The 12,720-nt window shown below is 39.9% G+C and overlaps 1 protein-coding gene across 1 annotated transcript in view; it reads left to right on the top strand.

The window, feature by feature from the left end:
* TTC39B (tetratricopeptide repeat domain 39B) overlaps positions 1 to 9,721 on the top strand; it is an 83,577-nt gene extending 73,856 nt beyond the window's left edge. The window contains exons 17-19 of the mRNA XM_044427623.1: positions 1,033 to 1,150; positions 2,600 to 2,716; positions 6,685 to 9,721. Coding sequence (XP_044283558.1) covers positions 1,033 to 1,150; positions 2,600 to 2,716; positions 6,685 to 6,781 — 332 coding nt within the window. The 3' untranslated portion in view covers positions 6,782 to 9,721. The remainder of the gene's footprint in view (positions 1 to 1,032; positions 1,151 to 2,599; positions 2,717 to 6,684) is intronic.
* The last annotated feature ends 2,999 nt before the right edge of the window (positions 9,722 to 12,720 follow it).

The raw sequence follows: 12,720 nt of genomic DNA, 5'->3' as shown, positions 1-12,720 counted from the left end.
AATTGTTTTGAAGCACCTGACTAGATTCTGTGAAGAAAGACATGAATGGCCTTCTACATTTGCTCTTTCATTCTATATTGGCTTTCATCCAAACTGCATTAGCTGCAGTGATAAATAGCAAGCTATTTTTTCCGTACCTTTCCAATCCAAACCTTGCTCAGAGAAACTCACATTGACTAAAACCCACACACTAAACACCTTTCTCCTTTGGGTGACAACATGTAAGGGAGGGTGTGCAATGGTGAAGCTGAGTTTCGAGCATGAATAAAGGCAGCTGTTTTGTATATTCTGGAAGAATCTGTCCTAACCATTGAGGATGGTCTTGCAGTAACTGTGGAAACTGTGTGTAGAATTCTGTTTCTGTAGGTTACAAACAGCTGCTGGCTGGAGGGTGGGAGGAAACACCACCATAAATGGTCCCCTATATGCAAGGGCTTACAGTGTCACTGGCTTGTTTGGCAGACGGCTTCGAAGTACAACAGGTGTTTGATCTCCCAATCTGTTGGTGCATGTTCAGCCTTTGTCTTTATTTCTGTCGAAGCTGAAGAAAATGGTAGCAAATGCAAGAAGGCAAAAAACATTCCCCCAGGCACCCCTAGCTTTAAACGGCTACCTATTTCAAGATTCCATCAATCAGTGCAGTGCCTATTTAACATATAATTTTAGCATAACCATCAGGAGGCCTATTTCCATAATGTGTCTTGCATTATGCATGCCTATGTTTGTATATCTTGAGGTACTGTTTTTTCATAATAGCCCTTTTTAAAATACTCACATTTGAAGAACTTAAAAGGGGTGAGTTGTACCACAGAATATGGAACATTAATATATTTATTACTGGAAAAGCATTTTATTTATTCAGTTGCTTTTGATAAGAAGCTATAAATAACTGAATATGTTTGTGCCTGAAAGCTTGCTGTGTCCACTAGTGGTTTTTCACAACTCTTACAGGTAATACAGGCACCGCATATGCAATTGCATCCATCATTATTGTGTTTGTAATTTGAAACTTGGTGCTGTTTTATTTTTAAGATCACAATGAATACTATATGGATGACATCTGTCTACTACAACTGCTAAAAGGCCTCTGTTTGAAACATTTAGGAAGACTCTTGCAAGCAGAACTCTGCTTTAATCAAGTAATTCAAAGGTAAGACAGGGATTAGAATTTGAGGATATAGTGGTGTTCTGTGACATAAGAAAATAATCAAGAATGCTCCCTCCCCATAGCTTTTCCACCTAAATCTAGAGTCATTGGTTCTTATGCCACATTGTCAATATAGTGTATCAAGAGCTAGAAAAGCTAGTGGGATGAAGTTGTTAAAACATTGGACTAGGACTTGAGAGATCTGGGTTCTAGTCCTCACTTCGTCATGGAGTTCACTGGGTAACTTTAGGCAGGTCACTCACTCTCAGGCTAACCTACTCCACAGGGATGTTGTTGTCAGGGATTAAAAGGAGAGAAGGGAGATCATGTCAGCTACCTTTGGTTCTTTGCAAGAGGAAAAAAGATGAGATAGAAATACGCTAAATAAGCTATATGATCCAACCCAGCTACAACTGGGTAGAGCCAGTGGATGCAAATTCTTTTTCAGTGTTCATCAATGAGAAGTTCAGTAAAAGGAAATCAGAGGTTTCTGACACACTTCCTCAACTTCTCTGTTTATCTGAATAATAATTTAACTTCTGGTTTATCATGTGGCAAGGCATTTTGGGAGCAGCAGGGGCAGGGCTGCTTATAGCTGCCAGTGTTCCTTCTCTACTAAGCTTTAATTGCAGCATGACAAACCAAGTGGTTCATGTATTCCTTGGCACGGGGCAAACTAGAATAAGGAACACTTCACTTGCATGTGTGTGTGATGAAGCAAAGGTGTGGGGATCCCTGTGTTAACTTGCACTTCCCCTGAAAGACCAAGTATGCCATTTGGGAGTGTCCTTGAACTTGGTGCTGTCTGGGGGAGCTCAGGTGGTGGCAATGACCAGCAGTACTTACCACCAACCTAAGCTGGCTCAACCCCGTGTGGAGATGGGATGATCTTGCTTTGGTCTTTCATGCTGTACATGGAGGGCTGCCTTTAAAGGTGGCTTGGAAGCATCAGTTGCTGCATAATGCAGCAACCCAGATATTTATTGATGGGTGGTCAGCTGATGTGGCACTACTACTGTCCCAAGCGCATTGGTTGCCAGTGTGTTTGGCAATTTGAAGTGCTGGTTTCAGCCTTTAAAGCCTTGAATAATTTGAGCCCAGGTCACTTGAAGGATGGCATGCTTGCATTCTGTGATAATTGGCAGAGGCCCTTCTAGCTTGCTTGCCACCAAAGGAAGCTAGGCTGGGGAATACAAGGAGGAGGGCCTTCTTAGTGGCAGCCCCACACCTCTGGAATCAGCTTCCACTGGGTGTTTGCTGGGCCACTTCTTTGCAAGTCTTAGGAAAGTTGTGAAGACCCACCTGTTTATGCTGTCCTTCCCCTAAGTTCTGGGCTGCTGGTTCAAGGAAATATCTGTTATTTTGTGAGGGTGGGGAATATCAAATAATCTTTTAAAAATTCATCTGTTTTGTTCCCATGAATAATGACACAATGTCCCCTTGATTTCTCAGTGAGAAGCAGCTGAAGTATGATAATTACCTAGTTCCATATACAATGTACGAGTTGGGTCTTCTGTACAAACAACAAGATGAAAGAGAAAAAGCAATAAGATGTATAGAAGCTGCAAAGTAAGTGATGGCTCCTCAATCCAATTTCAACAGATCAAAACAATCAAGCTTCTTTTCTTGAGCACACTTAGCAGTTAGTATCCTTGTCATTGGTTTGCATAAGTAGGGAAGCCCACATTGTGGGGGCAGGGGTATCTTACAGCCTCTGCATCCACAAGTGAATTCCCGTTGAGGGTGAATATTTTAGCATCTGTCCCATTTCCTTTCCGTTTCTATGTACTACCTTATTTTCAAATGCAATGGCAAGAAGTAAGGAGGAGTTTGAGAGTATTTGCATGAATTAAAATGGTCAGGGTGTTACACACATAATTCGACACACGCCTGTTTCTAGAAAAGAAATGGAAAAGTGCATATTTGTACTCTGTCAAAATGGTACTCAGAATGGTCAATGCCATCAAGAGGGTGAGGATTGATCCTTGTGCTTTAACGATGCTTCAGTTGCCCTTAGAATGAATACTGTTAGGGTGCAAGTAGAGAACAAATAAAAGCAAGTACGAACTATCTGCAATAAAACGGTAATTCTTTATGATCTCTGTGCATCACAAATATGGGCTCCAGGTCATCAGGGAGCCCCATTTTGAGAAACTTCTATAGCTGAGGAGGTTTGGCAGCAGCCCTTCCCCACTTTCCAAGTGTGCATGTCTCTAGCAGTTTCCTGCTTATTCCCGCAGTTCTCTTTCCCCCTAGGAAAATTCTCTGCATTCAGTCAAATCTGAAAGCATTTTTGCTAAGGTTTCCTTCTCTCTTTTCTTTTGTCTATCATTTTTCATCCCTTCATTTTCCTATGTTAGTTTCTTTTCTTTGTTTATCTAGTGATCCACCCTTGGACAAACTTTTTCCAAAGTATGTCCATTGTGGAAGTAAGCTTCCTCGACAGATGGACATTCTTTGTACCTCTTCTGTGTGATCAGAGGTCGCAAGTGACACCTTACCAAACAAGCCTGGAGAAAACAAGTTCACCAGCTATGGCTGTCTTCTGGAGGAAGGTCCTGGAGGCTGCAGAAGTGCCAGAGGAGAGAGGAGACCTTCTTCCAGCCACACTGAAGACTGGTCCACTTTGCCACGGCCTGCACAAGTGCATCAGCCCATGGTCTAGCTCAGAATTAGAGTTAAGCTGAGCCTCTGAACAGATAAGACCCACCCACACCGGGATGGTTGTTCATACTTCATTTGGCAAAAATGCTAACAAAAACAGCCAGCGCTTCCAAATCATTAGCAGCTGCTGCTGCTTGAGGCTAAAAAGAAAAGAAAAGCTCTAAAATGGTGACCGAATTGGTATGGGACCAATAGCATCATGGCTTTCAATTCCCATTCCACCAACGCTGCAAACCCCAGTACAGATAGCTGGGCTGGTCCCAAACTCAAGGCCTGGTTTCAATCATGTTAATGTTGGAGGGGAAAACCAGGGTTGGTCCCCAAGCCAATTCACCCTGCTCCTTTGTTGTGTTGTCAAGATCAGTACGGATTTCCCACTACATCTTCTTTAGTACAGGAAGACCATGTCTTCAGATGTGAAGAACAGCATCCATGTGAGACTTTGCTCTGGGATAACTTACAGCCTGTGACACAAATTCTGAGCTAGACAGGAAAGCTGTTGAGTCAGGGCCAGCCATGGGAAGCCAGATGTCTGAGAACACTATTCTACGAGGACTCCTAGAGCCTACAGGCTGTGAGGGAGCAGATAGATATAGAAAGCTGATATGGCCTGTCTTTCACAACTGGGAGACCCAATCTTGACAGATCTTTATTGGGGCAGTAAAGGATGTAGCTAGTTCCTGGAATTACTGCCATACAATGTTTTACTGAGGCATGTACCACAGCTCCAGGAACTCAGGTTCCAGCATGAATGCAATAAAAGCACTCAGAGTGAGAAATGCCTTGTGGAAGGTCTTGAGACATGGATGGTTCGAACCACCGTCACCAGCAGTACGCCTGTCCTTGCTGAGATATTGTCCAGGACAGACTGGTTGGTCTTGAACAGTTTGAAGGAAACCTATTTTTACGTCACAACTGAAAGGTCACACTAATGAGTCCTCTGCTTCAGAATTGGTACTGAAACCTATCAGCTGGACGTGCTTCCTCTTGACCTTGCTGTCACCCCAAGGATTTCATGAAATGCATGGTACTCCCAAGTCTTCACATTCCCTCAAGGAGATCTTATACCTGTGAGTGGGATGCTTTCCTGTCCTTTTCACATTCCGAAGATTTTAACCCTGTCCGGTGTGGTTGCACTAAGTTCTTCAGTTAAAAGAGTGTTAAAACTTTCTTACATGTTTATCTGGCTGTGGTTTCCATTTCTTACCTTCCAGTTGAGGGTTTTTCTGACTTCTCATATTCAAAGGTGAAGTAGTTCCTCTGTGGTGCCCAGGATCCAGCCCAAGTTGGAGTCTATCAGTCATCCTGCAAGGTGCTCTTTCCTAAGTGGATTAAATTGCTGGCAGTGATAGATCTTTGCCTCTTGTCTTGCAAAGGGATTATTTTGCTTGCTCTGTTGATCTGTGCCTTGTGTGCAGGCCCTCCTTACCACACCTTTCATAGAGACAAAGTGCTTCTCCAGCCAGCACCAACTTCCTTTCCATGGTGATGCCAGACTTCCATCTCTTACCAGGATTTCATCCTGCTAGCCTTATTCCCTCCACTCTTTACTACACTTGTGTCAGCCTTCATACTCTGGATGTTGGCCAAGCACTGGCCTTTTGTAAGTTTAGGACTGGCCTTTCCTTCAGAAAATAACCTCGTCTGTTACAGCAAGGTCACCATGCTAGATTAGAGTGAGAGAACTAAATCATCTTGGAGCTGGATGGAGACACTATAGAACAGGCAGGGGTAGAAATCGCAGGGTATTCTTGGACTCTGTCAAGAGACTTCAGGCCAGTTAAGTATTGTCTGCCGTTTCTCACTGTCTGTCCCCCAAGCAGTGTGAGGCTCCCTGTGGGTGGAGTCAGGTTCTTTTTGAACAGGAGGAAAGGAGGGGCATGTTCCAGTTTGGAATCAGCTGTTCACATGGATGGAGGCTGCTCCCATGCATCAAAGGGGATGTTACTCTAAGTTACGCTGGCTGTAAATCTGTAGAGCTCATGAAAGGACTGTGCTTCTAAGGTTTTGTGTTGTCTGCTTGGAAAGGGGTTCCCAACAACAGCATGAGAGCAAGCCAGAGAGAGACAGCGCATTCTTGGTAGCAGCCAGGAATAATTCTGCCTTCGGCAAGGGGCAGCATAGAAATGTTTTAATAAATAAATAAATAAATAATGCAAGCTAGTAGTATAGAATTTGTATTTCTTTCACTTTTTTCTGCTTTTCTGCATAAAATGCCCTCAGACAAAATGTGAATACACACATTGAAGTATTTTACAAAACACATCGTAGACAAACATTTAAAGTGGCAGTTTCAGCACTTAAAGTAGCACACAGGTAATTAGGTGGCTAGGGTATGCTTGGAGTGCAGAACTTTTTTCCTTCAAAATCTTCCTAGAATTGCCTCCTAAGGCTGCAGTCCTGTGCTCACTTGCCTTTGAGTGCATTCCCTTGAACTCAGTGCCAGTTATTTCCAAATGCATTATAAACAACACGATAGATTACCCAAGAAAGGGCTACCTGAAAGGTAGATTTTCAAAGTTTTCACATTTTTGCAGTCCGTATGAAAGGAGGAGGAGGAGGAGCTGGCTGGAGCTCCCTATCGAAGAATTCCATAAGTTTGGACCACAGGAGAGAAGGTTGCTTTTGTTTGCCAGCCTTATTTCAACAGACAGACTTGGAGAGTCTTAAGCCTTCAACAGACAGTCTTAAGCCTTGCTTGAGCGTGTTCATCCATAGATCATGAGTTTAGATGTAATAATTTCTACATAGGTTTGCATCATAATTTTCTTTCTTTAGTTTTCTGTTATTTCTGAATGAAAGGGAACAACAACAGCAACAAAGAAATGCTGGTGGGAGTCATTGTCCTACTAATTTGTTTCCACTTTTTGCAGAAACAATTATAAGGAATATTCCATGGAATCCAGGTTACACTTCAGAATCCATGCAGCACTTAACAGTCTGAAAGTGACTCCTGCTCCAACGCCTTGATGTCGTTTGAGGGTGATGTGTAATGCAAGTGTCTACAAGTTAATGTTTGAAAGCTTACAAAAATCATGTAAATGATGTAACAAAAGAGATGTCGTTTATATTTTCTATCATTTGTGATATTTGAACGTTTGTCATCCTTTTGAGTGCTTCTTTTTTCTATGGTCTACATCCATATCTCTGCTTCACATTTTGGAAGAAGACATTCTATTTTGTTTATAAAAGAATTAATTTAATGCTTGACACAAAAAGAGAGTATTTTAAAAACGTTGGTGCAATAAAGAGTAATTCAAACACTTTATTTTTTTATGAGAAGACTAATATTGTTTATGCATGAAACTGATGGTTCTGTTCAGTTTCAGCACTTCATGAAGGCTTGAATTTCTGCAATATCTTTTTCAATTAGGACTTAAAAAAACTTGGCTGCTGGTAGCCGTAGTTGTGTATTTGGATTTGAAGCTTCAATGTACATACCAAAGATCTGACTTATCATATCATAGCCAAAACAATGAATGGCTTAAAGTCATTTCATGAATGTTAGGTGGAATTCAGTGCAATATACTGATAATGCAAGTCTACACAAATTAAGGAAAGGCATTTTTGGTTGCCCTCTAAAACTGTTTTTAGGATATATGCAAGAAGTCTTTCTCAGTTTATTTTTCAATTGTGCAAGGTTACAGTAAAAAAAGAGAGAGAAATCTTGAATAAAAGTAGCAATTTAGTTATTTATTCCATTGTATATATTTAACCAACTGATCTTTCCACTTCCAAGGGTGAGTAGATTTGGTACTCCTCTTACCTTTTTGAAGGGGGTGCCTTCACACTTGAACTTAGTTATGAATATATGTTGAGGAAATTGACATCCATACAGGATATTTGGCATATTATCACAGAAAGACCTTTTTTAATACATTTGTACTCTAAAAGAGGTAGACATTCTTATTGTCTAGATCAGTCTCTTACTGTTATAATCTCTCACATGGAACCTGCAGACAGATGCCCATTTTGTGGGCATGGGTCCAGGTTTAGTCCCTTACTGGTATGATGTAGATATATCTGAAGGCACAAACAACTTCTGTAATTTAAGGACCAAAACTATCCATCATGAATGTTTACTGGATTCATGTAATATTGTATATTTATGATTATACATATAGGTTGAGGTGACAGTTTTTCATTTGCCCTTGGCACCTTTTGTATTTGGGTTATTAATTATGGGCTGCTAAATTAAATGGAAAGTTGGGCTGCTTGAGTTTTATTTTGTTACATAGCAATTCAAGTATAACTTACAAACATAATTATGCTGACTGATAATGAAACACACTGCTATAATCAGTAGTTGTAGAATAAAGGGACAATTCTGGTAAAATTTTCCAATATTTAATAAACAGGCTTTCACACTCATGGATGACTGACAGCTATGTTCAACAGCCTCCTTTTGTTTCTTGCTGTAACTTTTTTTCTGAAATACTATTTAGTCAATTTCAGCTTTTATTAGTAGTAGAGAAAGCATTTCTCACTCTCTCTCTTGGCATTTTAGGGTTACTGCAACAGGATTTCAAGGGAGCAGGTCTGCCTTGTTTAATTCTGGATAAATTCAAAGGAAGAGAATTTGTGCCAAGTCAAAGGGACACTTTACACATCACTTTTCCAGGGATGTTAACACTCTTGCCAAGGAAATCACATTTTTCTAGCACATGTAGCTTTTTGCTTTCGATCCATGTGACAGGTTGCATGTTTGACACTTTATTTCAGTTCCAACATGAGACTTGCAGACGAACAGATGTGATTTTTAAATGATTTTGTTTTATTTGCTGCCTGGTGACTATTTTAATTTTTTTTGTTTCTTAAATGCTCATCCACAAGTATTCTTAAACTTTCATTGCAAATTAGAATTTTTTTTAGTGTTTCTATGTCCAGGGTTTCATGTGGAAAACTTGAATATTTAATACAGACTATTAGACAAAATCTGATAAACTTATGTGAAATCACTTCTAGGTTTAAATAATTGTGATGTTAAGTATAGGGATACAGTTACTCAATATATTATGTCAATTTTGCTCCTAGTTATAATTTTGCATTAAATTCATGACAACAATGCTATGCTGTATATTTAAATGTCAGTTATTTTAGTAACATGCTACTTAAATATATATTCATATATTTTGCTTTTAATATCTGATACTGGTTACCATCTTCTAATAGAAGTGTTAATAAGATATTAGACATTTTTAGAAAGAAGGTTATTCAAGTACATGTGGATTATAATGGTTCTGTTTGGCAGCTGTCTTATAGCATTATCAAGACTGGAAAATAGTGTGGCAAATTGACATAGAACATTTTGCCCTTGTAACATAATGATCAACAGTCAACTCCCATATGAGGAAGAAGTTTGTGTTCAGGATCTGGTTTATTGGACTTGACTGTGAATGTAGCTTTTGTTGTTATACTGCCTGACAAAAAATCAGTAGTAATCTTATTGGCTACTATTGTTACTGTCTTGATTGCATTTTATTCCACAAACCTGTCTAAGAGGATACTCTTCTTAGCAGTGGGCTGTTAAAAAATGAATAGTCTAGTATCCTATCTATATACATTTGCTTGGAAACAAGTCTCTTTGGTTAACTGAAGTTATATCCAAATAAGTGTGCGCAAAATTGCTGCTTTAGTGTGCTGATTACAGTGGAGCACAAGGTTTATAATAGTGTAACAGCCGCATTTGGACAGCCAGAAATGATAACCATACCTTGGTGTGAATTATGGCCAAGGGTTCTGTTACCCTGACTTACTATGATAGAGAAGCAACAAAATAAATATATGTATTTGAAGAAATACTGCATCAGTGATTAATAATATCTTTAACTGGCTAAATAGCTTGTCCTTTGATTGTCAAGGAAGTATGAACACAGATTTAAAGATTAAAGTCCTCCATATTGAAAACAAGAGCTTCCTGCACTGCTTCTCCTTACTGCCCTTTACAGGACTTACAGAGGTCATGATGTGTTAAAGTTGGGTAGGGGGTTTTTTAGGGGGGGGATCAGGATTTCTCTCAACATGTAGCATTTTGCCAAACTAAACACACCTCCCCATGAAATCAGATGACAACCAAAACATAATTCATGCCATGTAGTGCCTAAGGGCATTCATCCTTTCTAGAAATTGGTCTGTGGGTGGGATGTCAGAATATTTGAGTGTTTCTGTCGTCGTAAGATCAAGTTCATGGAAACAGTAGCTAATAAAATCATCCAATTGCACACCATGATCCTCTTCCATGTAGAACATGCCAACTGAAAACACAAATGAAAACAGAATTTTCAAGGTCAGTGGGAGCAATCAACCATATATTGAAAACTTGGTGGTAACTACTTCTCCATCCATCCATTAAGATCATAATGTGCATCATCACAGAAATGCAATTTTAACAACATAAATCATCCCAAGCAGCATCCCCTGGAGCGGGCATGGCATGTGCAGTCCTGCCCCCTTCATGCTAAAGGAGACGTACGAGGGACGTTCAATGCATTCTTGGTATCAGCATGAAGAAAAAGGAATAATACATTGAAAAAAAATAATTTTTCATTATAATCCCCCATAACTTCAATACACTTATTACATCCAGAAATTAACGTTTCAATCCCCTGTAAAAAATACCCTTCCTCCTTGTCTAAAAAATGTGCGTTAATTGCCGCCTGGAGCTCTTCGTTGTCGGAAAATCACTTTCCACAAAGATCTTTTTTTAAATTCGGGAATAGGTAGTGGTCACTGGGGGCCAGGTCCAGGCTATAGGGTGGGTGGTTTATTTCTTCAAAACCACAGTCTCGCACAGCAGCCTTCGAAACCTGCGCTGTGTGAATGGGCGTGTTGTCTTGAAGAAGCAACACACCTACAATCAGTTTTCCCTGCCATTTTTCTTTAATTGTTTCTCTTAAATTATGCAGAGTGGTTGCGTAAGATGCTGCGTTTATGGTTTCACCTTTTTTCGTGTACTCGATCAATAAAATTCCCTTTGAGTCCCAAAACACTGTGGCCATGATTTTTCCGGCCGCTGGAGTGACTTTGAATTTCGTCGGAGGGTCAGCACCATTTTTATGCCACTGCATGAACTCCTGCTTACTTTCAGGGTCACAGTGATGAACTCAGGTTTCATCTCCAGTAACAATCCGGTCGAAAATACTCAATGGATCTTCACCACAGAGCTCTAAAAATTCCCTACAGCACTCAACTCGCACTTGTTTCTGAGGCGCCATGAGCATTCGCAGCACCCATCTTGCACAGACCTTTGAAAGATTAAGATGGTCATGAAAAATAGTAAATGTGGTACCAATGGATACGTTTGTCATCTCTGCTAACATTTTGATTTTTATTCGGGCATCTTCCTATACAAGTTTCTCAATTTTTTTCACATTTTCTTTCGTAGTGGCGGTAACCAGCCCGCCCGAGTGAGGGTCATCTTCAATGCTTTCTCTGCCCCTTTTAAATTCACTTGACTACTTTTGAACAGTAGATAATGAATGTGCAGAGTCCTGGTAAACAGCCACCATCTCTTTGTGAATGATTTTTTGACTTTTTCCTTGTTTTGTAAGGAACTTAATCACAGCGCGGTGCTCCATTTTCTTCAACATTGTCGCCTCAGTCATCATGGTCGTCTTTCACTGAGGATTACTAGGGAACTAATGATCACACTTCTTTGAAATTTTGCATGTATACCCTCAGATAGTGTCATTAACTAATGAAACAAATTACCCACATCAATAGCAAATCAACCCGATACCAAGAATACATTGAACTCCCCTCGTAAATATGTAGATCCTGTGGGCCTCTTACGGCCAGGAGCGACTTGCGCAGTAGGGCTGAAATATGCCCAAGTCTCATGCTACTCCTGCTTGCCTTGTTACTCCTGGAAACTGAACATGCCTCCTGTTAAAGGCCATGCACAAAGCTATGCAACCTTGCCTTTCCATTTCCTCAAAGATTAAATCAAAAACCTTTCTGATTGCACTGAAGAGCTGATATTTTTACCGTCTGAATGAGTGAGGGCACAAAACATGTCGGAAACGGGGCACTGGTATGACAGCTCCACCTACATTCCCACCAGAAGGTCTGAAGTGGATTTTTAAGTACATTCAGTTACCTCCTGTTTATTGGTCTGGAAGCTAAGCAAACATTAGTCTGCAATGTGTATTCACAGATCATATCGCAAGGGTTTTGTCTTGCTCTTTCATAGAAAATAGACTAATTCATTTTGGTGTAATAGCAAGCATTCCAACATCTGGGAATACATTGTGCCAGTCTAGCCTTCTTTAAATTGATAGACCCTTGAAATTAAGATTGTGGTTTTGGAATTCATGACATTCCATGAACTTATGGATTTATGCAATAACTACTTCTGAAATTTTGAGCTTTTGAGTGGTTTTGTGTTCTCATTTGAGGAAGCACTTTTTGCTCTGAAGTAACTAGTCAATGAGAAGTTTGCTGTGATATAGCTCTCTAACTTGAATATATGTTCTTCAGATCTCTCTCCCTCCTAATCTTTAAAATGGACCCTGTTTTCCTGGCAGTTTTTAAAAGACTACATTCCAGTTTCCAATTAATAACAGTTCACTCTTGTTCTTTTAACATGGCTTTGTAACTGCTTTTATTTGTTTCTAAGATTTATGAATTGTCGTATGGCTAATAATTTTCAGGGCAACATTCAATCAAAACAAATCACATATCCATATAAAATCAAAAGCAGCATAATAAAACAAAAGCAGCAGAGACTAGAACAATTGTCATTGCAAGAAGAGTAACTAAAATTATAACTGAAATAAAATGACTAAAGAACGACATTCGAATAGAAATTACTGGAAATTAAAAGTCTTGGGAGAATAAAAACCAGCTTTGCCTGGATCCAAAAAGAATTAAGTTGGGGTTTGATAAACCTGGGGGGGGGGGGGGGATTC

Source organism: Varanus komodoensis, unplaced genomic scaffold (assembly GCF_004798865.1).
Source record: "Varanus komodoensis strain SLA01 unplaced genomic scaffold, ASM479886v1 scaffold19, whole genome shotgun sequence".
Classification (NCBI taxonomy): domain Eukaryota; kingdom Metazoa; phylum Chordata; class Lepidosauria; order Squamata; family Varanidae; genus Varanus; species Varanus komodoensis.
This window is presented reverse-complemented; position numbering and strand designations above follow the sequence as displayed.